The sequence below is a fragment of the Lepidochelys kempii genome, chromosome 12 (assembly GCF_965140285.1).
Source record: "Lepidochelys kempii isolate rLepKem1 chromosome 12, rLepKem1.hap1, whole genome shotgun sequence".
NCBI classification, from domain to species: Eukaryota; Metazoa; Chordata; order Testudines; family Cheloniidae; genus Lepidochelys; species Lepidochelys kempii.
This window is the reverse complement of record NC_136391.1, coordinates 3,026,584-3,049,067: the sequence shown is the minus strand read 5'-3', so window position 1 is coordinate 3,049,067 and position 22,484 is coordinate 3,026,584. Positions and strand designations below refer to the sequence as shown.

The 22,484-nt window shown below is 52.7% G+C and overlaps 1 protein-coding gene across 2 annotated transcripts in view; it reads left to right on the top strand.

Annotated features, from left to right (window-relative positions):
- RIPOR1 (RHO family interacting cell polarization regulator 1) overlaps nt 1-22,484 on the top strand; it is a 118,238-nt gene that overhangs the window by 2,326 nt on the left and 93,428 nt on the right. The window contains exon 1 of one of the 2 annotated variants that reach the window (XM_073307139.2): nt 2,909-2,970. The exons of the other annotated variant lie outside the window; for it this stretch is intronic. Coding sequence (XP_073163240.2) covers nt 2,955-2,970 — 16 coding nt within the window. The 5' untranslated portion in view covers nt 2,909-2,954. Of the gene's footprint in view, nt 1-2,908; nt 2,971-22,484 lie in introns of those variants that run through there. 2 annotated transcript variants of the gene reach the window in all.

Genomic DNA, 22,484 nt, shown 5'->3' with positions numbered 1-22,484 from the left:
AGGGTGGAGAGGCAACGAGGAAGGACCCAGCGCACAAGGAGAGAGGTGGGGACTGGGAAGATCCAGCTGGGAATGCAGGGCTGAGGGGGGCAGCTGCGGGTCTGATCTGCGGGCACGGTACCCGGTGTCTGAGTGTGGCTGGCATGTGCCTTTGCCCATCTGCTTGGGAGTGAGGGAATGTCGCTCCTCCATTGTGAGGGTCCTGCCGGGGGAGCAGCTGCAGGATCTTTCAGCTAGTTGTGGTGTCAGGGAAGGGGTAAGGGGCTGTTTCCCCAGCCTGAGCCCTGCTGTCCTGCCACTGCCAGCTCCCGGCCGCTTCCTGCTGACGGGGCGGAGCCTGGCACAGCAAAGCCAAGGACACTTGGGCTGGAGGCTTCTTTCCATCACCCAGAGGGCAGCTTGCACTTGAGCAGGATCTACCATGCCAGCTCCTTGCTGGACCTGCCCTCGCAATTCACTGCTCCCCAAAGTCCTGTGTACAAACCCTCCAACCCCCTGCAGCCGTGGCCTGGCCCAGTGTGGAGCTCCGAGACTGCACTTACACCAAGGCAGATGAGCTGCCCCACCTGCCGGGGAGGTCGTGACTCTTCCCAGGATGAAGGGCCATTTTCCCCTTGTCACCAGAGGGACATCAATGGTACATGAGCCTGGCTCTGCCCAGGCTTGGCCAGCCAATGGCTGAAAACCCGCCCGGCTCAGGGCTGCTGCTTTGCCAAGCCATGAGGAACCCCCTCCCCTGTGTCAGGGCAGTTTTCTTCCAACTGCCAGAGCCTCTAGCCTGGTGCTTCCTTGGCTATGTTCGTGTTCACCGAGACTCGAAATACTCCTCGGGAAGGTGCCTGTGGCTTCGGTTCACATCCTGAGTAGCTTCGTCTGCATGTTGTGTGAGCGTTCAGCAAAGGACAGTTGAGTGAGTCACTCCAGGGCTTGTGGCCACCCCACAGGCACCCCACCCACGCTGGGTTTCTCTCTGCAAACTCTCCACACCTTCCTCTGTACCCATTGTGCCCTCCGGGGCTCCCTGGTCTCTCCCCCACGGTGGCCGACCCCTGTCTCGGAGGGCTGCAGAATAAGAGGGTCTGTGTTCATGGCCTTCCCTGGGTAACCAAGAGACCGCAACTTGGGTATCCCCTCTCCATGGTATCTGATGTGCCCCCCATTCTGATGGCTCCCACTGCCCCAGAGCAGCTGGTTGTTCTTTGTAAAACAGTAGCCAGTGAACTTAAATGTTGGGTGTCATTAGGCTCCAGAGTGAACATGCCTTTGCAATGAACATGGGCAGTTTGCAGTCCACAGAGCTGTAGCTCTCCTCTTAGGGTATGTCTACACTACAAAATTAAGTCGAATTTATAGAAGTCGATTTTTAGAAAGCGGTTTTACAGTCGATTGTGTGCGTCCCCACTAAGCGCATTAAGTCGGCAGAGTGCGTCCACAGTACCGAGGCTAGCGTCGACTTTGGGAGCGTTGCATTGTGGGTAGCTATCCCACAGTTCCCGCAGTCTCCGCCGCCCATTGGAATTCTGGGTTGAGCTCCCAACGCCTGATGGGGCAAAAACATTGTCACGGGTGGTTTTGGGTACATGTCATCAGTTGCCCCTCCCTCCGTGAAAGCAACAGCAGACAATCATTTCGCGCCTTTTTTCCGTGCGGGCCCCATACTGCTTTCAGCAGCCGGTGCAGTACGATGCTAACTATAGTCATCGAACAACAGCTTCCGCTGCCACTCTGCCCTCCTGCTCGTGCTCTTGTCTCGATAGCAAATTTCTCCATGTTGTCTCTCATGGGCTCCCTCTTCCGCTGCCACTCTGCTCTTATGAATCCACCTCACAGGTTGTCAGCCACCGCCTCCGCGGCCACTCTGCTCTCCCAGTGGTCTCGCAGGGCCGCTTCCGTGGCCACTCTGCTCGGCTGCTCTTGTCTCGCCATAAAACGGCTTTGAGCGTGCAGCCCGCTCAGCTTTTGTGTCCTGGCAGCGGACGGTGCAGTAGGTCTGCAAACCATCATCACTGAGTGACCGCTTCTGCTGGCACTCTGCTCTCCTGCAGACGCCAGACCACGGCAAGCATGGAGCCCGCTCAGCTCACCGCGGCAGTTATGAGCATTGTAAACACCTCGCGCGTTATCGTGTGGTACCTGCAGAACCAGAACCTGCAAAAGCAGGCGATGGCAGCGCGGGGATGAGGACATGGACACAGACTTCTCTCAAAGCACGGGCCCCGGCAATTTGGCCATCCTGGTGGATGGTGGAGAGTCGCCTTGTTTACTCCCCTGCCCCACCTCCAGCGCGAGGAAGACTTGCTGTTTCAGCTCCTGACACCACCAGCCTGTTTGCACCCAACAGCCTCCACTGGGCAACGCCAGCCCATGCTCTGCCAGGCCCCCCGAGCCCCCTGCAGTGTCCAGCCCTGACCCACTGGCCGCTCACAGAAGCTCCCAGCTGCGATGGCCCCCCAGCACACTGTGCGCTGTTCCAGTTTCTTTGGCTCAGCTGAGCTCGGCCCCAGGCTTCGGGTAACCAGACAGCAAGTGTGAAAAATCGGGGTAGGGGGTGGGGGGTAATAGGAGCCTATATAAGAAAAAGCCCCAAATATCGGGACTGTCCGTATAAAATCAGGACATCTGGTCACCCTACCCAGGATGCCAGCATTGAGATGGGCTATAGTGAAAGTAATCAGTGCTAAGACTTCAGAGATGGCACCTTGGGATAATGGTGGGCACAGAGTGGTTACATACAAAACAACAAAAGGTATCATGTTTCCTGGAGTCTCAGCTTAACTTGGCACTGGGGCACTCTGTGGCATGATGCCATCCCTGCTGTCTCTCTCTTTACTCCTGGTGCTGCGTATGGCTTTTCCCCACTGGCTTCTCTCCTAGGTGGCTGAAGAAGTCCCTGGCCCGTGGAGTGGGTGGCAGAGGGAGGCTCTCCGTTTGCATGGTGCTGGCGAAAGCAGGACATGACAGCAAACACAGGTAGGGACACAGGAGTCGGACCAGTGGGGGTCTCTAGCTAACAGAGCTGACCTGGGAGGCAGCCCAAGGGAGTGCAGCCCACGTGCTTGCAGACCTAGAGCCAGACCGCCGCCCCGACGGCTGCTCCTGGGTCCCTGTGCTGCCTGCGTGATGCCCCCCAGCCAGGCACAGGGAGCTCTGCCTCAGGCCAAGCAGGCAAGGAGCAGAGATTGCCTGAGTATGGTACGGTGGAGCCCGCTGTGCGGCGAATGCCTCCCTGGCTGCACTGCCTGTTGCAGTCCCATTGATGGGATAACTGACCGAGAGATGTTTCAGCGGGTTGTCAGAACCCCATAGGCTGCTCTGAGCCCTGGCTTCGCCCTGTCTAGGCACCTTCTCCTCTTGGGCGTGGGGCCATCTCAAAACCTGCCCTGCTGCATGGACCATGCTTATCGCAGCTGTTGGTCGTTTATTAACCCCGCATGAACTACAAACAGAGCAAGGGGATCATGGGACTGTCTCCTGCCCCCCGCCACCCCCAGAGTGTGTGATCACCGGCAGCGTGAGCAATGCAGGGGCTCGGACTGTCCTTTCCCAGCGTCTCTGGGCACTTCTCTCAGGCCCAACCCTTCACCCTGGCTCCATTCCAGGCCAGGCCCCGTCTCTGGGTCCAGCTGGGTACACTGGGTTTCAGCACCATCTTCTCCCGCACTGACCCCTCGCAGACATACACCAACCTCTGCGGTTTCTTCTCCCTCCCGCTCCCCTCCCCCAGCCAGATGGCAGGGGTGCAGCTGCTGGTTCAAGATGAGACTGTGCAGGGACGTGCCAGCCACAGCTGGTCTCCCGCATCCCGAGCCCAAGGGGATCCTGCCTGCCAGGATCTCTGGGCAGGGCTCTCTTGCTGGCTGACTGCCCCAGGCCCTGCCGACAGAGCTCCTGCTCTTTGCACCGTGCTTGGTGCAGCATACACCAGGGCAGAACCCACCTGTCTCTCTGGCTCCCCTGCCACCTCTGGGTAGGCAGGGGTCTTTCAGGCCCAGGCAGCGGTTGCATGGCTGGGAGGGATCACTCACGAGACCCCAGGTGGGGTGTCAAAAGCCAGTGGGGAGTGGAGCCTTCGGCTCAGAGCTGGAGGTGGCTGGAGCTGTCAGCTTTCCCCCGCACTTTCTGGGCTTGCAGGGGGGTGCTCGGGCCTCTCGGGCCCAGCTGTGGTTTGTGATGTCACCATGCCACATTGCTCTGAACCGCTAGACTTGGCAGCCATTGCTGGCACCCTGCCTGCTGAGTTTCTGGCTCTGACTGGTCACAGTCCAGGCTCCAGCTACGCTGAGAGGAGGACGAGGCTTTCCTAGGGGCCCAGGAGTGCCCCACTGTGGGGCTTAAGAGGGGGCAAGAGGAATGGCAGGAGAGCTCCCTCAGGGGGCACAGACAATGTCCCAGCTGGAGCAGAGCGTGGAGTCTGTCACAGGAGGCCTGGCCAAGGGGACAGGCAGGGCAAATACACTGAGCATGAGGCACATAGGAGCTGCCAGACTGGGTCAGATCCTGGGTGCAGCCTAGTATCCTATCTCCAGCCGGGACTGGCACCAGCTGCTGCAGGGGAAGGTGTAAAAACCCCACAATAGGAGGTGCTGAATAATCCACATCACACATGGACCCCTCCTCATCTCTAGTGGACAGAGATTGGCTCAAGCCATGAAGCAGGAGGGTCAATATCCTCTGTCATCGTTACGTATGATCACCCTGGCTAGTTGTATTAGCTGTATCAATGCCTCAGTCCTATTTCGATTCTCGTTAAGTTCCTGGCTGCAATGACTTCATGTGGCAGTGAGTTCCACTGGCTAATTACGTGTTGAGGGCAGGGAGATTTCCTTTTATTGATGTTTGAATTTCCTACCTTTCAATTTCATTGAATACACCCTTGTTCTGAGACTGGGAGAATAGCTGCTCCCCATCTACTTCCTCTATTCCAGTCAGCATTTTTCGGATTCCATTGTGGCCCCTCTTCTCATTTCTAAGGCTTTGTCTTTACTGGAACTTCGTCGGCAAAACTTTTGTCATTCAGGGGTGTTAAATCACCCCCTGCCCCGAATGACAAAAGTTTTACTGACAAACACCCATGTGAACAGCGCTTTGTTGACAGGAGCGCTCTGCCGCTCATGGGAGGTGGAAGTTTTTTGTTGGCGGAAGAGCTCTCTCCCGCCAACCATCAGCAGCTACACTACGCACCTTTTAGTGGCGCGGCAGTGTAGACAAAGCCTTAGATAACCATCCTAGTCTCTTCAACCTGTCTTCATAGGAGAGCTTTTCTGGACTCTTGATCACACTTGTTACCCTTCTCTGAACCTCCTGCAGGGACATGGCGACCAGTACTGCACAAACTGTTTGGATGTGGCTGCCTGCTGATTTATATTCAGACATTAGAATGGGTTTGGGTTTGGAAAGAGGGGACTGGTTCATAGAATATCAGGGTTGGAAGGGACCTCAGGAGTCATCTAGTCCAACCCCCTGCTCAAAGCAGGACCAATCCCCAATTTTTTCCCCCAATCCCTAAATGGCCCTCTCAAGGATTGAACTCACAACCCTGAGTTTAGCAGGCCAATGCGCAAACCACTGAGCTATCCCTCCCCCCTAGATATGGGGCTGGGGTCTGCAGCTCAAGGCCCTGCTTGAGGCCCAGGTCTTCTGCCTGTCATCTCAGCACAGAAATGCTCTGATCGCTCGCTGCCTGGAGCTGGCCAGTGTTTTCCCCAGGAATTGAAATTGTGTGTGTGTACTATTCAGGGCAGGTGAGGGCCGACAAGGGTTGAGACTGTGAGGGCAAAGGTGGGCTGTATGGCACCATATTAAAAACTGAAAAATGTTTCATGACTATTTTATTAGATTTAACTCAAGTTTTAAAATCATCACAAAAATTAAAGTTGGCTACTCCCTGTACTACAAAAAGAACAGGAGTACAATAGCTACAACCTTCTTGGTTTCTTCCTGTAATTTTGGTGTCTTCTTGTGTGTCCATTACTTCCAGTCCTTCATGATTATGCTCATGATCAGGCAGAAGGCGACTTCTTTCAAAACACAAAATTCTATTCAGTGATGAAAAAGAACGCTTGGCTGTAGCTGTTGTGACTGGGAGCCGCAAGAGATGAATTCCTACTTCTTTCATCCCAGGAAACAGCACAAAGATCGGGTCGAGCCACTAGTGATGATAAAAAAGAAGTTGAAGTCAAATCTTCATTTGTTTGTCCTATGATATTCCACTCTGTGTTCAAAATTCTCTACTCTGTCCTGAGCACATGGCAGCCCCATGGCTGGCAGTGCCTCGCCCCACTCAACTGTCGGTGTTTTATAGAACAGGCATCTGTAAAAGCTACGTAGAGGTCGAGTAGAATCCAGAAATTTCTACTGTAGATTTGTAAGAATCAAGTCTGTATACTTTTTCAGCTGGCTTAACAAACACTTCTTGTCATCTTCACTTAAGGAGTCAATATAAATACCTTCATTAGTCAACTTCTGGACTGAATTCTTTGCTTCTTCCCGTACGCTTTTCAGTGGATAGCTCTCGGATTGCTCCAAGGGTAGACAAAGATCTACTACTGTTGTAGCAAAAGCCTGGATGACATTGTTTAATGACCCAAGTGGTTTCAACAGTAGATTTACAAGAGAGAGAATGGCGATAGTCTTCAGCCCTTCTAGCTCTGTCAATCTGTTTCTTCACTTCAGCAGGTGGGTATTGTAGTTTTAAGAACATTTGATAGAGATCCTGTAGCTGTTTGTCTCTGTCTGGGGAATTGGAGCAAATACAGTTGTATCTTAGAGCTTGGCTGTAGACAATGGATCGTGTGATGTGGTGTGGATGAAAGCTGGAGGCATGTAGGTAAGTATAGCGGTCAGTAGGTTTCCGGTATAGGGTGGTGTTTATGTGATCATTGCTTATTTGCACTGTAGTGTCTAGAAAGTGGATCTCTTGTGTGGACTGGTCCAGGCTGAGGTTGATGGTGGGATTGAAATTGTTGAAATCATGGTGGAATTCTTCAAGGGCTTCTTTTCCATGGGTCTGAATGATGAAGATGTCATCAATATAGCGCAAGTAGAGTAGGGGCGTTAGGGGATGAGAGCCGAGGAAGCGTTGTTCTAAGTCAGCCATAAAAATGTGGCCATACTGTGGGGCCATGCAGGTACCCATAGCAGTGCTGCTGATTTGAAGGTATACATTGTCCCCAAATGTGAAATAGTTATGGGTAAGGACAAAGTCACAAAGTTCAGCCACCAGGTTTGCCGTGACATTATCAGGGATACTGTTCCTGACGGCCTGTAGTCCATCTTTATGTGGAATGTTGGTGTAGGGGGCTTCTACATCCATAGTGGCCAGGATGGTGTTTTCAGGAAGATCACTGATGGATTGTAGTTTCCTCAGGAAGTCAGTGATGTCTCGAAGATAGCTGGGAGTGCTGGTAGTGTAAGGCCTGAGGACAGAGTCTACATAGCCAGACAATCCTGCTGTCAGGGTGCCAGTGCCTGAGATAATGGCGTGTCCAGGATTTCCAGGTTTATGGATCTTGGGTAGCAGATAGAATACTCCTGGTTGGGGCTCTAGGGGTGTGTCTGTGTAGATTTGTTCCTGTGCTTCTTGAGAGAGTTTCTTGAGCAGACGGTGTAGTTTCTTTTGGTAATCCTCAGTGGGATCAGAGGGTAATGGCCTGTAGAAAGTGGTGTTGGAGAGCTGCCTAGCAGCCTCTTGTTCGTATTCCAACCTATTAATGATGACAACAGCATCTCCTTTGTCAGCCATTTTGATTATGATGTTAGAGTTATTTCTGAGGCTGTGGCTGGCGTTGTGCTCTGTATGGCTGAGGTTGTGGGGCAAGTGATGCTGCTTTTCCACTATTTCAGCCCGTGCACGTTGGCAGAAGCACTCTATGTAGAAGTCCAGTCTGCTGTTTCAACCTTCAGGAGGAGTCCACGCAGAATCCTTCTTTTCGTAGCGTTGGTAGGAAGGCCTCTGTGGGTTAGTATGCTCTTCAGTGGTGTGTTGGAAATATTCCTTGAGTTGGAGACGTCGAAAGTAGGATTCTAGGTCACTGCAGAACTGTATCCTGTTCATGGGGGGGGGGGGGCAGAAGGAGAAGCCCCGAGATAGGACCATCATAGGACCTAACCACATCAGCCACACCATCAGGGGCTCGTTCACCTGCACATCTACCAATGTGATATATGCCATCATGTGCCAGGAATGCCCCTCTGCCATGTACATTGGTCAAACCGGACAGTCTCTATGCAAAAGAATAAATGGACACAAATCTGACATCAAGAATTATAACATTCAAAAACCAGTAGGAGAACACTTCAATCTCCCTGGACACTCAATAACAGACTTAAAAGTGGCAATTCTTCAACAACAAAACTTCAGAAAGACTCCAACGAGAAACTGCAGATTTGGAATTAATTTGCAAACTGCACATCATCTAATTAGGCCTGAATAAAGACTGGGAGTGGATGGGTCACTACAAAAACTAATTTCTCCCTGCTGATATTCACACCTTCTTGTTAACTGTTTGAAATGGGCCATCTTGATCACATTGGCCTCATTAGCACTACAAAAGTGATTTCCACCCCTTCTTGTCAACTGTTGAGAATAGCCCACTTCTAACTTAATTGAATTGGCTCGTTAGCACTGACCCCCCACACTTGGTAAGGCAGCTCCCATCTTTTCAATAAATGCTGTGTATTTATACCTCTCTACTGTATTTTCCACTCCATGCATCTGATGAAGTGGGTTTTAGCCCACGAAAGCTTATGCCCAAATAAATTTGTTTGTCTCTAAGGTGCCACAAGGACTCTTCGTTGTCTAAACTGAGTTGTGTCTCCATCATTCTTAACAGCCTCATTAAGTTCTCCAAAAATTGGCTTTGACAGTGACTGGCTTATAAGGCTTTTTGCACGTTGTTGCAGTCCAGAGGCATGGTGTTTTGCAGCCTTTTCATATAGGTTGTCAGTATTGGCTTAGCTGATCAGTCTGGCAAACCAAGTTCCTCCACTTTTACTATATAAATTCATGATATGCCCACATCTTGAATACTGCAGGCAGTTCTGGTCACTCCATCTCAAAAAAGATATATTGGAATCGGAAGAAGCACAGAGAAGGGCAACCAAAATGATGAGGGATGTGGAACGGCTTCCGTACGAGGAGAGATTAAAAAGACTGGGACTTTTCAGCTTGGAAAAGAAATTACTAAGAGGTGATATGCTAGAGGCTTATAAAATCTTGACTGGTGTGGAGAAAGTGAATCGGGAAGTGTTATTTACCCCTTCACATAACACAAGAAACAGGGGTCACCTAATTAAATTAATAGGCAGCAAGTTTAAAACAAACAAAAGGAAGTATTTCTTCACACAACACACAGTCACCCATGGAACGTTTTGCCAGGGATGTTGTGAAGGCCAAAATTATACCAGGGTTCAAAAAAGAACTAGGTAAGTTCATGGAGGTTAGGTCCATCAATGGCTATTAGTCAGGATGGGCAGGGATGCAACACCATGCTCTGAGTGTTCCTAGCATCTGTTTGCCAGAAGTTGGGAGTGGACAACGGGATGGATCACTCGATGATTCCCTGTTCTGTTCATTCCCTCTGAAGCTCCTGGAATAGTCACTATCGGAAGACAGAATACTGAGCTTGTCAGGGTTCCTTCCCCACTCTGAACTCTAGGGTGCAGATGTGGGGACCCGCATGAAAGCCCCCTGAGCTTATTTCTATCAGCTTAGATTAAAGCCGGGTACGCTGCCACCACCAAACATGTTAAACAAAGAACAGGGAAAGAACCCACTTGGAGACGTCTTCCCCCAAAATATCCCCCCAAGCCTTACACACCCCCTTTCCTGGGGAGGCTTGAGAATAATATCCGAACCGATTGGTTACAAAATGATCAAAGACCCAAACCCCTGGATCTTGGAACCATGGAAAAATCAGTCAGGTTCTTAAAAGAAGGATTTTATTTTAAAAAAAGGAAAGGTAAAAATCATCTCTGTAAAATCAGGATGGAAAATACTTTACAGGGTATCCAGATTCAAAACACAGAGGATCCCCCTCTGGGCAAACCTTAAAGTCACAGAAAATGGGAATAAAGCTCCCTCTTAAAACAGGGAAAATTCACATAAACCAAAAGATAAACTAATCCGCCTTGCTTGGCTCACCTCTACTGGTTGCAATATTGGAGACTTGGATTAGGATGGGTTGGAGAAGATGGATTTCTGTCTGGCCTCTCTCAGTCCCAAGGGAGAACAACCACGTAAACAAAGAATCATAGAATCATAGAATATCAGGGTTGGAAGGGACCTCAGGAGGTCATCTAGTCCAACCCCCTGCTCAAAAGCAGGACCAATCCCCAATTAAATCATCCCAGCCAGGGCTTTGTCAAGCCTGACCTTAAAAACTTCTAAGGAAGGAGATTCTACCACCTCCCTAGGTAACGCATTCCAGTGTTTCACCACCCTCCTAGTGAAAAAGTTTTTCCTAATATCCAACCTAAACCTCCCCCACTGCAACTTGAGACCATTACTCCTTGTCCTGTCCTCTTCTACCACTGAGAATAGTTTAGAACCATCCTCTCTGGAACCACCTCTCAGGTAGTTGAAAGCAGCTATCAAATCCCCCCTCATTCTTCTCTTCTGCAGACTAAACAATCCCAGTTCCCTCAGCCTCTCCTCATAAGTCATGTGTTCCAGACCCCTAATCATTTTTGTTGCCCTTCGCTGGACTCTTTCCAATTTATCCACATCCTTCTTGTAGCGTGGGGCCCAAAACTGGACACAGTACTCCAGATGAGGCCTCACCAATGTCGAATAGAGGGGGACGATCACGTCCCTCGATCTGCTCGCTATGCCCCTACTTATACATCCCAAAATGCCATTGGCCTTCTTGGCAACAAGGGCACACTGCTGACTCATATCCAGCTTCTCGTCCACTGTCACCCCTAGGTCCTTTTCCGCAGAACTGCTGCCTAGCCATTCGGTCCCTAGTCTGTAGCTGTGCATTGGGTTCTTCCGTCCCAAGTGCAGGACCCTGCACTTATCCTTATTGAACCTCATCAGATTTCTTTTGGCCCAATCCTCCAATTTGTCTAGGTCCCTCTGTATCCTATCCCTGCCCTCCAGCGTATCCTCCCAGTTTAGTATCATCCGCAAATTTGCTGAGAGTGCAATCCACACCATCCTCCAGATCATTTATGAAGATATTGAACAAAACCGGCCCCAGGACCGACCCCGGGGCACTCCACTTGACACCGGCTGCCAACTAGACGTGGAGCCATTGATCACTACCCGTTGAGCCCGACAATCTAGCCAACTTTCTACCCACCTTATAGTGCATTCATCCAGCCCATACTTCTTTAACTTGCTGACAAGAATACTATGGGAGACCGTGTCAAAAGCTTTGCTAAAGTCAAGAAACAATACATCCACTGCTTTCCCTTCATCCACAGAACCAGTAATCTCATCATAGAAGGCGATTAGATTAGTCAGGCATGACCTTCCCTTGGTGAATCCATGCTGACTGTTCCTGATCACTTTCCTCTCGTGTAAGTGCTTCAGGATTGATTCTTTGAGGACCTGCTCCATGATTTTTCCGGGGACTGAAGTGAGGCTGACTGGCCTGTAGTTCCCTGGATCCTCCTTCTTCCCTTTTTTAAAGATTGGCACTACATTAGCCTTTTTCCAGTCATCTGGGACTTCCCCCGTTCGCCACGAGTTTTCAAAGATAATGGCCAATGGCTCTACAATCACAGCCGCCAATTCCTTTAGAGCACAACAAAAGCCTCCCCCCAAGATTTGAAAGTATCTTGTCCCCTTATTGGTCCTTTGGGTCAGGTGCCAGCCAGGTTAGCTGAGCTTCTTAACCGTTTACAGGTAACAGGAGGTTGCCTCTGGCCAGGAGGGATTTTATAGCACTGTATACAGAAAGGTGGTTACCCTTCCCTTTATATTTATGACAGAGCTAGATGGACCATTGGTCTGACCCAATATGGCCGTTCTTACATAAAAAAATAAGTATAATAATAAAAAAGTTTAGTACAGAAACTCCCCATATAGTGACCTTTTGAGACAGCGATGATGTGAGATAAGAACCTTGGCAAATAATGCATTTTAAAAATCTTGGCCTACTAGGAAACGTATGTTTATATATGTTTCCCGGTCACAAATCTAGCATTCTGGGGTGCAGTCACGACAGCATAGTCCAGTTCTCTGGCCAGCTCCAGAGATTTCCCTAGATGCCCCCCCCGGGGGGGTGTACACCTCCCCTGAATTTTCCCAACACCCTCCCCCCAGTTACGTGCAGTGCTGCCAATTTAGTCATTGGTTGAAAATTTGAATTGAAATGGAAACATTAATACACACTTTAAAAGCAGATAAAGTGTATGAGAAAATACTTGTACCTGAGAGAGCATGAAAAGTCTGAGCAAAGACTAGCTTCCTCATACAGCTGTTATTTTTGTCAATGGTGGCACATTTGTTTCGGCTATATTGGCCTACCTAATAATTTCAAATTATTATTTATAAGCAAGGTCTGAATGAGCTCTCCTCTGACAGCTAGTGATGAGCCAGGGGTGCCTGAAAAGGCTTCAGGACCAGATTGTATTTACACAAACTCACTTACTCTACCTAGGTATCCGGCAGACAGAGCTGTGCTGCCCAAGTGATCAATTTTGGCTGGTGTTGGGTTACAAATCACTTAAGTATTAAATGTGGGGTCATGAAATGTTGTTATCCTTATTGTATGAGAAAAGGGCAGCAGAACTGTACTTAGCCTGCCTGGATGAGGGGATCTCCCTCCGTGCTTAATTTGTGCTAGGGCTTGCCAGGGATGAGCCCTGGCACCTCTAAATAGATGGGTCAAGCCCAGGTCCAAAGCCCGTGGAAGGTTTAAGTGCCGCTTTGTAGATAAAGCAAACAGAAGCAGGAAGGAGGCGGGAGATGAAAGCACCTTCCCTAAGCTCTGCTAGTTAATTGAGTGCAAAAATACAAGTTTTCTGAACTGTTTTCTTGGGAAACCTCAGCATGGACTGTTGGCTCCAGCAAGTGGAATACCAGGTGCCAATGCATGGCTTGAGCCCTGTACGAAGGACACCTCTATCCATCTTCCCTGCAGGGGCGGAGCTCAAAGTGCAGCCTAACTGCTAGGGAAACTTGTCTGAGGAGAATGAGTTTCTTTGGCTGGCCACTGGCAGCCACTGGCCTGCTCAGTTGGGAGATGCTGGCCCAGAGCATGCCCCTCACCTGTCCCTTTAGTAGTAGTGTTCAGTCATTCGGTCTGCCCGTGTGAATTCTGGGAGGATGGGCCGAGGACACAAGGCTGCCCTCCAGCGAGGAAGGGCCACAGAGCCTAGAAAACCAGCTGATTCTGTGGGACAAGGAAGGCTCAGATGGGAACAGGAGTGGCAGGGGTGTCCAAGGTTTAAAATGAAGGAATCGGAGGGGCTCACTGGGCAGAGAACCCTGGATGCCCCTGCTGCTTGGCGAAAGAGGCCATGTAGTCTGTGGATGCTGCCCAGAGCACTCTGCCTGGATGCATGAGATATCCTGGGCATGGAAGTAGGCCTCCCAGTTGCACAGCATCTCCCCAGCGAGTGTCCTCATCTGGGGCTGGTGGGTAGCCATTTTGGCCAGTGCCCGGAGGAGATTGTTAAGGCATTCCCCTGACTTTGTATGGCCACGGACAGTGACTGTGGAGAGGACTAGGTGTGGGGGAAAGTTCAGCCAGAAGCTCAGTGGGAGGAGCTGGAAGAGGGGGCTGCATCCAGCTGGCCATGCCCCAGGGGCTGCTCCCCACGGAAGAGGCGTGTATCAGAGGTGTCTGTGAACTGCCCCAGACATGTGCCCGTGCTCACGGCTCTGTGCAGGAGCCACCAACTAATATCGCCGTGGGACCGGAGGTGAATCAGGGCTGTCCCACGAGGTGCCTCACTCTCCAGGGGTGGTAGCATGTTCCACTGCTTGGGGTCAGGGATGTGAGGGTGAGGCAATCCATGGTATAGAGCACCAAGAGATGGTCTCTAGGCACAGCTTGGAAAGAGGTGGGCTTCTCGGCAGGAGTGCTGGGGGCCTCACAGGACAGCAGCCCAGGGATGGTTTCTGGAGGGCCAGGGGATGTGGGTAGGAGCACGCTCTGGCAGGGCCCACTTGAGATATCCCAGAAGGGAGGGAGGCTGAGAGGAGCCAGGGAACAAATCTGCATTTCTCTGCCAATGTAGCTCAGCCTTGCCCTGCGGGCCCTTCACCTCAAAGGCCAGGAGGGCAATTGGACATGCATGATCCATTCTACGCGTAGCTTCTTCCCAGCCCAAGTATTTCCATGCTGCTTGTGCAGACCTCAGCAGCAATGCAAAGCTGCAGGATCAGCCCTGGGTGGAAAGCCTGGGAGGTCGACCTCCTGCTTGAGACCGTGTGGTCAGGGGCAATATTGCTTCCCTACCAGTGCAAGCGTTCTGAGCTGGGAGACATCCCTGGCGTGCGTGGAGAGCCAGGCTCCCCGGCTGTTTTGCTCCTTGGCCTTGTGCTGGGACTGGCCTAAGCCTGGGTGGGAGCAGTGGGTGCTGACTGCCAGGGATGCTTGCTGCCGAGAGATGCCAGAGCACAGAGCGGTCGCTAATTCACTGGCACTGCTGCCCCGGGCTGGAGATGAACTGGCCACCTGGTGTCAAAGCCCCTGGTTTGTCACCAGCTCCATGACCCACCCAAGTCCCTTTCACTGGCCCCACTTGGGGCGGAGCAGCCAAAGGCCGGGGAGAGAGGGGGCCTAAGCCACTAGCTGCTATTGTGTGGCTGGACTGCTTCTGGATTCCAGCCAGTCAGCGCCTGGCCTCTCGGGGGGTCTTTATGCTGAAACCCCTGCCGACCCGACCCAATGTGTGCCCCTGTGCTAGCCAGCCTGTTCTTGGAGGAGGGTAAATTACCTACCGTCTCGGGGGGTTTCCCCCAGGAGGGAGGAGGGCGGAATGTGTCATGGGGTAGGGCAGGTGAGGTCTGCGCTAGCCTGCTGGAGAGCCCTGCTGGGCAGTGCCCGGGATGCCAAAAGCCATTCGCCTCCCACGGTCAGGGGCTCTCTGGCCCATGTGTTTCCCCTGTTGTCGGGTGATGAGCCTGGCCCAGCTGGCGCGGTCGGAGCTGAGAGGAGCTGTGGCTGGGGCAGCCTTCGCCTGTCGCTCGCCCGTTCCTTGCTAGCGGTGTCTGCCTGGCAAGTCCTCCCCAGCCGCTCCTGTCAGCTCTCCGCTGCACACTGAGCTCGCAGCCTCCGCCAACCTGCAGCTGGACAGTTTGGCTGGGGTGGGGGGGAAGAGACGTGAGCTCTGGAGTTCCCAGAAAGCCTCTCTTTGCTGTTGATGAATGGACTTCTCTGCACCCAAAGCCTTCTTCCCTCACTCTCCAAGGCCCTGCAGCTCAAGGTCTGTCCATCCATCTGGGAAGGGCTGGACCAGGCTCCATTCCCCCCTGTTTCTTGAGGGAGTCCCCTGCCTGCCTCCACTCACTGAAGAGAAAGGGTCTGAGGCTCAGCCCCAGCTCCACCACTGGGATCTCGTATCATTGTGGGAGGGGAGGCCAATGGATCTGCCCGACAGGCCAGTCGGCATGGAGAGCTGTGCAGCTGAGTTGAGCTACTGTCCCTTACCAGTGGAGATGCTCGGCTCCAGGAAGATCTTGGCTTTTCATGTCCAGCTATTTGAAGCCATTGGGCGTCCCATTCCGTAGGCAGCCGCCCCTGCTCTGAGTCCCAGCGCAGCCAGAGTTATCGGAGTCCCAGCAACAAGGCCGGCTCCTATACTTTTATTTGTAGGTAGCAGTTTTTACTCTCCTAACCAAATGCACCATTGCAGGAGCCTTAGCGCAGATGCATGCTGCTGGCCGAAGGCCCGCGGGGACCTGTCTGCACTGCACTGGTCACCGCAGCACAAGCAAACAGAGCAGACTGTGTCGCTCGCACATGCACAGAAATGACTGGGCGCGAAGACGTGGGTCCGTCAGCCAGATTCCACCCCACTGACTGCAAAGTAGCCACTCCCGATCTTACCCCACTGCTCAGAGACCGGAGCCTGGCCCTTGAGCTCAAGCTCCTGGGGCCAAATTTCTCTCTGGTGTCGCTCCATGGGCGCCTGTGGAGTGACACTGGGGAGGAATGTGACCACTCCTGTTTATTATTGCAGTATAAAGTTACCCTTTAAAGCTTAGCCAGCTCTGTCGGCGCTGCATAGCATCCTAGAACATTGATCGGTCCCAGGGCCTGCGATATGCCAGCGAGCTATTGTGCTGGCTCTCAGCAGACACGCTCCCAGCTGACAGGCCTGTGTCCTCCTGGGGGTGCGCCAAAGAGTTTCTCTTTGTTTTCTGTTCCCCCATCAGAAGGCTCAAATCAAACATCTTTCTTGGCAGAGGACCTGGATCAGCGGAGTCTCTCCAGGCCTCAGTCCTGGACTCAGATAGGGGCAGAAACAAACAATTAAAAGATAGGGTTGGAGGGGAGTGGGCAGAGTGACCTGGCTGCTTCTTCTGGATCTCAGTAGGGGTCACTGTCTCCTTTATTCCCCCAGGAGAACAGGCCAGGGACTTTGACCTCTACAGAGTCCAGCCGGGGAATGTTTCAAGGTAACAAACTGCTGTCAGAGAGGGAGCACAGCACCCACTCCGCATGGCTGGGGGAGGCACTATGAGCAATGGAGAACCAATAGCAAAGAAGCACTCCAAGAGACTGTCCTCGGAAGCCGTTCTAGGTGGGCACAAGGATCCAGGTGACCTGATAAGCCGATGGGGTTTCTGTAGATGGGGTCTGACTTACTGGTTTCATTAGCTCATACATATCAGCTGTGAAAGGCTGGCACCAGATTTCTGTGCCAGCAGCTGGCATCTCAGCCACTTCTCCTTAACATGTGGCTTGCAGGAATATTCTTTGCTGGCTTGGACTTTCATCCCTGCCAATCAAATCCAGGAGACCTATCTGATGCATTTGGTGTGGCTGGAGTGTCTTCCATTAATCTGAGTGGGAATCTCCATGCTAGCCTTCAATTTACAGTCTGCTGGAGAGCCCTGCAGCCATCGGCAATCTTGGGGACTTTAGAACCTTAGATGAACTGGTCTACAGCTTCCTAGGCCAGGCCTGCTCCCTCTGATCAAAGAGGAATATGCTATTCAAGGACAGGAAGAGCCCCGGATGCCCTGCCTACAGAGCTGGATAATCTGGATTCTTGCTTCTCTTTGGTTAGAGCCTTGTTAAAAGGGATTGGAAGCAGAGAAAGCTTCCTGACTGGGAAAAAGGGCAGCTCCAGCTCTGAACCCCGTGTGCTTCTGCCAACATTTCTGGGAAAGATGGAAAAGGAACGAGATCAGGTTGTCACTTTGCATCTGTAACTATTATAATTGCCCCACAGCAGGAAGAGTCTTCTGGGAGGAAGAAGCTGCCTGGCTTGTGTGGCTGCACGTGCCTTCCCCCTAAACACTGGCTGTATCGCAAGGCAGCGATACAGGAGAAGCGTGTGACTCATCCTGCCACATGCCCCAGCAGGAGGGAATGATAATTATCCGCACACCCGCAGCATGGGCTCCTGAAAGCTGCAGCACGTGATGGGGGTGGGGCGGAGCCCTCCTTCTCTGGAGACGGACAGACTGCGTGCTTGTGCTGGAGGCGTGCGAGTGGTGCACACCTTGTCTGGCACTGCTGCACGCCTGCAATTGGTGCTTTTCCCTGAAAGTCACTGGAGAGTCACATTGTGGGATTAACAGCGGGACCAGTGCAGTGGGGCTCCTGACTTGTGACCATGTGGCCTCAGGCACATCACTTCACTTCCTGCCCATATTGGCCTTGCTGTCAAGTGGCCTGTCTGCCAAGGCTCAATCAGTTCCTGCTTGTAGGCGCGTGGCATGACTTGGTTGGGTGGAATTAACACACATTCTCCAGGGATAGCTCAGTGGTTTGAGCATTGGCCTGCTAAACCCAGGGTTTAATCCTTAAGGGGGCCATTTAGGGATCTGGGGCAAAAATTGGGGATTGGCCCTGCTTTGAGCAGGGGATGACCTCTTGAGGTCCCTTCTAACTCTGATATTCTATGATTCTATGAATTGTAAGGACACTGCATGGAATAGGGCTGCCACATAGCTGGGCTCCTGGGGGTTTAGGGGCCCTCGGGGGCTCATGACCATGGACCCTAGTGAGTTCAGCACAGGGTCTGTCTTAAGAGTGATCAGGGCAGGACCCCAGTCTGTGAACCAGAGTCAGAACGGGACCTTGGCAGGGTGAGTGGAGGGAATGAGGCCGCGGCTGCAGCTGCCCTGGGCCCAGTGAGTAATAGCAGGGAGCCGTTTCCTTCAACCTTGAGTTCTCCTTTCTTTGTTTTATCACCCGCCCTTCCCCTGCCTGCTGTCTGGGGGCAGCAGCCAACCATGGCCAGCAGGCAGGGTGGGGTAGGCAGATGCCAGGGTGGAAATATTACATGGCAGTGGCAGAGCTAGGAGTGGAAAGTTGGCTGGGCCCCAACTTATGATGGATAAGCAATGCCCAAGGGTCTAATGTGACATCAAATAATTGATATTGCATGTTATGTATTATTGCATCATGTATTTGAATGCCAGGGTCAGGAGTGTAACAGCGTAGCTGGGTGCAGAAAAGGGACCTGTGTGCAGGGAGCTGGGGGCGGGGAGAGGAGCGATCCCTGAAGCCCCATGGGCAGGCACGATTTGAGCTAGGTCAGGGGCAGGCAGTCAGCCAGGAGAAGTTTAGAGCGCTGGGCAGAGGCCATGGTGTTCCGCACATCGGCCAAGAGCCACCCGCTCTTCCTTATCCACAGCCATTCGGACATTGGCTCTGCCCGAGGCTCCGATTTGGGCCCACCCATGGCTACGCCCCTGTGGTCCAGACTAGCCCTTTCCCCTGTGGGTGTTAACCCTCTTGGGAGTGGGAGGCTTTGGGACTCCCACCTGGCCTCTGATGCATCAACCAATCCTGCTTCCTGGGGCAAAGTTTAACCCCTTCAGTACCTGGTAGCTCAACTATTCTCCTAATGAGGGGCTATCCAGAAATCCATAGGAGAGGCCTTGGCCATGCTGCTATGCCAGAGAGTAATGGGCTTGCCATCCAATGGCTCAGTCCTGAGCACTCACAGGGGCTCTTCATGCAGAATTGCTCCCGGCACACACAGGCATGAAGGGTGCCGACAGCTGCCCAGAGCTTCTTCGGACACAAGATCTGGCTCTGAGCAAGCAAAGCCACTGTCCTTCCCATGGCCTGCAGGCCCTTGTGGATTCCCATGGAAAGAATCCAACAGGGGTTGCACCCTAGCTCTGAATTGGTGCTAAGGGCATTGTGCCAGGGAGAGAGGGCTACGTCTGGAGCGGGGCGGGGGGGGAGCTAGAGAGATTGGTGATCGCTGCACACCAAGGACCAGTCTTCAGGGGGGAGCCCTGGAAACGAGACACAGCAATGTGCTCCAGGTGAATATTTGCGCCCCATCGCTTAGCTCTGAAGGAGCCATATCCAGCACATTAGAGAGACATTAGAGATCTGTGTGAGTGGCACAGATGCTGTCTGGCTTTTGGTCCTGCTTGGAGCATCATGTTGGCACAGTGTTTGCTTCTGTGATCCCGGTGGGGCCAGTGTGGTTCTTTCCCAGATAGTGAGTGAGTGTGAATCTGACTATCATGCCCATTCTGCTCGGAAGCTGCTGAGCTTGGTCCTAGATCCTCATAGCTCTATTAATGTCAGTGGGAGGTAGACGCCTACATGTTTCTGCGGATCTTGGCCTTAGTCCCTACTCAGCCACCTACCACCTTTGGGACGATCCTTAAACCCGATAGTGGGCATGTCTGGGAGCTGGTGGGGCAGTGCGTGGGCGGAGGGTGGCTGGGGCTCAGCCTCTCAGCAGGCAGGCTAATGAAATCATCATTTTGTCCATTTCCTGAGAATGGGCCAGGGCGCTGATCACCCTCTTCCCAGCTCATTTTCCAACGTCTCCCTTCTGCTGTGAGGCGCAGGGTCCCAATGCACTGCCTCTCTCCTTATGCAACGGAGCCAGCTGCAACCCTATGGGACTAACCCGGGGCCCTGTATGGTGCGCCGCACCGTAGCATAGTGACCAAGAGAGGAAGATCCAGTGGGTGAGGTAATATCATTCTGTTGGAAAGAGAGACGGGCTTCAAGCCCCACAGAGCTTTTCATCCACTGCGGCTACATTGCATGCAAGAGAGGAGGCAGCAGCCAGCACAGCAGCCCTTGAGGCAGGAAGGACTGGGAGGGAGATCACTGGTGCAGCACCATCCAGGCTGAAGGGAGGACGCTGAGTTGAGGCAGTTTAAGACCCTTTAAAACAGCAAGATTAAGGTCTGCTTGCACAGCCATTGCAAACCTCCCAGCACTTTCTGCCCAAATAGGGGTTTGCCTCAGGGCCCCTGGGCAAGTCCCTCTTCCTCTCCCTCTGCTGTGTTGTGTGCAGTGTCTTTCTGCCCCAGAGGTGCTGCATTTCAGTGCTGATGTATGCAGACGGCTTGCAAAGTGCTTAGGGATGCAAGGTGCTGTCAGTGGTTTGAGTATTGGCCTGCTAAACCCAGGATCGTGAGTTCAATCCTTGAGGGGGCCATTTAGGGATCTGGGGCAAAAATTGGGGATTGGTCCTGCTCTGAGCAGGGGATCGGACTAGATGACCTCCTGAGGTCCCTTCCAACCCTGATATTCTATGATTCTATGTTTGTATTGGAAGCAATGCTGCACTGAAGCCTCCATTGCAGAACTTGTCCCTTCCCACTCAGGAGCCCTCGTGTTGGTCGGAGAACATGCACTTTGTTGTTACTGTATCTAGCTCCTGTTCTGATCAGCAAAAATCACTGCAGGCAAGCAGCATTCACAGCGACCTGACGAGTTCCACTGTAGGGACATTGCTACAAATCCCAGGGCTCTGGGAGAGCAGGTGCTCTGGGTTTGTTCAGTTCCTGACAGTAAGGCAGCAATGAAGGAAGGGGTGGGGCATGGCGCACTGCACTTACACCTGATGGCATTTCGGGGATAGGATTTCTGGGCAGGGGAGACTGAGACCTGGTCTACACTACAGAGTTAGGTCAATGTAAGGTAACTTTTGTTCCTGCCCATGTAAGTCACCCACTACACCAAGGTCAAAACTCCACCTTCGCGAGAGGCGTAATGCTCAGGTCGGTGTAGTTAGGGCAGCACGGTGTCTGCAGACACTGCATTACCTACAGCGCCTGTTGGCTGCTCCCAGGGCTGACAGCCAGAGCTGTGAGTCCCATGCATGGGGGGCAGCTCGGGCTGTCAGCCCCAGGGCTGGGGGCTCCAGCTGTCAGTGCCTACCCAGTTAAATTGGTGGAAGCACTCCTGGTGAGGACACGCACCACCGACAGATGGGGTGTCGTGTGGACATGAACCACCACAGTAATGCCTGCGGTTGCTGTACATTGATTTAATGTAGGTTGGTTCAGTGTAGACTTGCCCCGAGTGATTCCCAGTTTCCATTCTGCTTCACAAACCAGCAGCCCCGTCCATCGCCGCTCCTCCCCCACTGCTCCTCTCTGGCTGTGGAACGCACCGCTCTCTGTCCCTTAGCCGGGGCGAGTTTCTGACGGGCCTTGGGCTAGAACCCACTCACCCAGGGCTGCCTGGCCAGGTGAGAAGACCCCCAGAGGGTGGGGGAGCTGGGTGTTCTGTCCAGGGAAGTTAAGCCCAGCGTCTGACACAGGGAGCTATTCGTAGAAGGCGTGGCTTCCACTGGAAGGGGTGTGGGAGCACTGATTTCAATGCACTCTGAATGATTTCTCTCTCCAGTGTGCCCAGCTGCTTCGTAAGGTCTCATCCCTGGCCCTGCCCACCTCTTCAGTCTGAGCTGCGTTAGCTCTGCCATGCAACCAGTCTTCCTGGCAAGGCGGGGGCATCTTCTCTTGCCTGCGCTGCCCACTGCGTGCATGTACTTGGCCCGGAGCATCGACGGACATGAGTCGATGGGTCAGACGCACATGTCTTTCCGTCCTCGCTATAGTGACATCTCCTGTCAATCAAAATGAAATATTGCAATTCCTCCTGCTGATGGGTGCTGGCCTTTCAGGCTGTATGGGGGTGGGGAGCCGGCAGGGCGATGGAACGTGGAAATCAGACAGCAGTAGATGTAATAACAACAAAGTGAACCGTTTGAGGCCAGTTCTATAAATAGCGGCTGGAGCAGAGATGAGGTATACTTATCCCTCATAAGGGGAAACCTCCATAACTCACTCTTGGCTCTGGCCCTTGCCGGTCACAGGTTTGCAGGCCTGGCTGGGGTGGGAGTGGGGTTGGACTGGCTGCACTGTGGTAGTTTGGGTCTCAGATACACCAGCTATATTCAGATCAGATCCCAGATCCCACTTAGACCCTAGGAAAGACAGAGGTAGGGCGTCCACTCACTCCATTACCCACCCCCGAGTCCAGGCCCATGTTGGCACTGGAATGGCTGCTTTCCTTTGCGGTGAGGCCTGCCCTGCGCTGGGGGCGGGGGGTTTTAGCACTGGTATGCCTGCCCCCAGG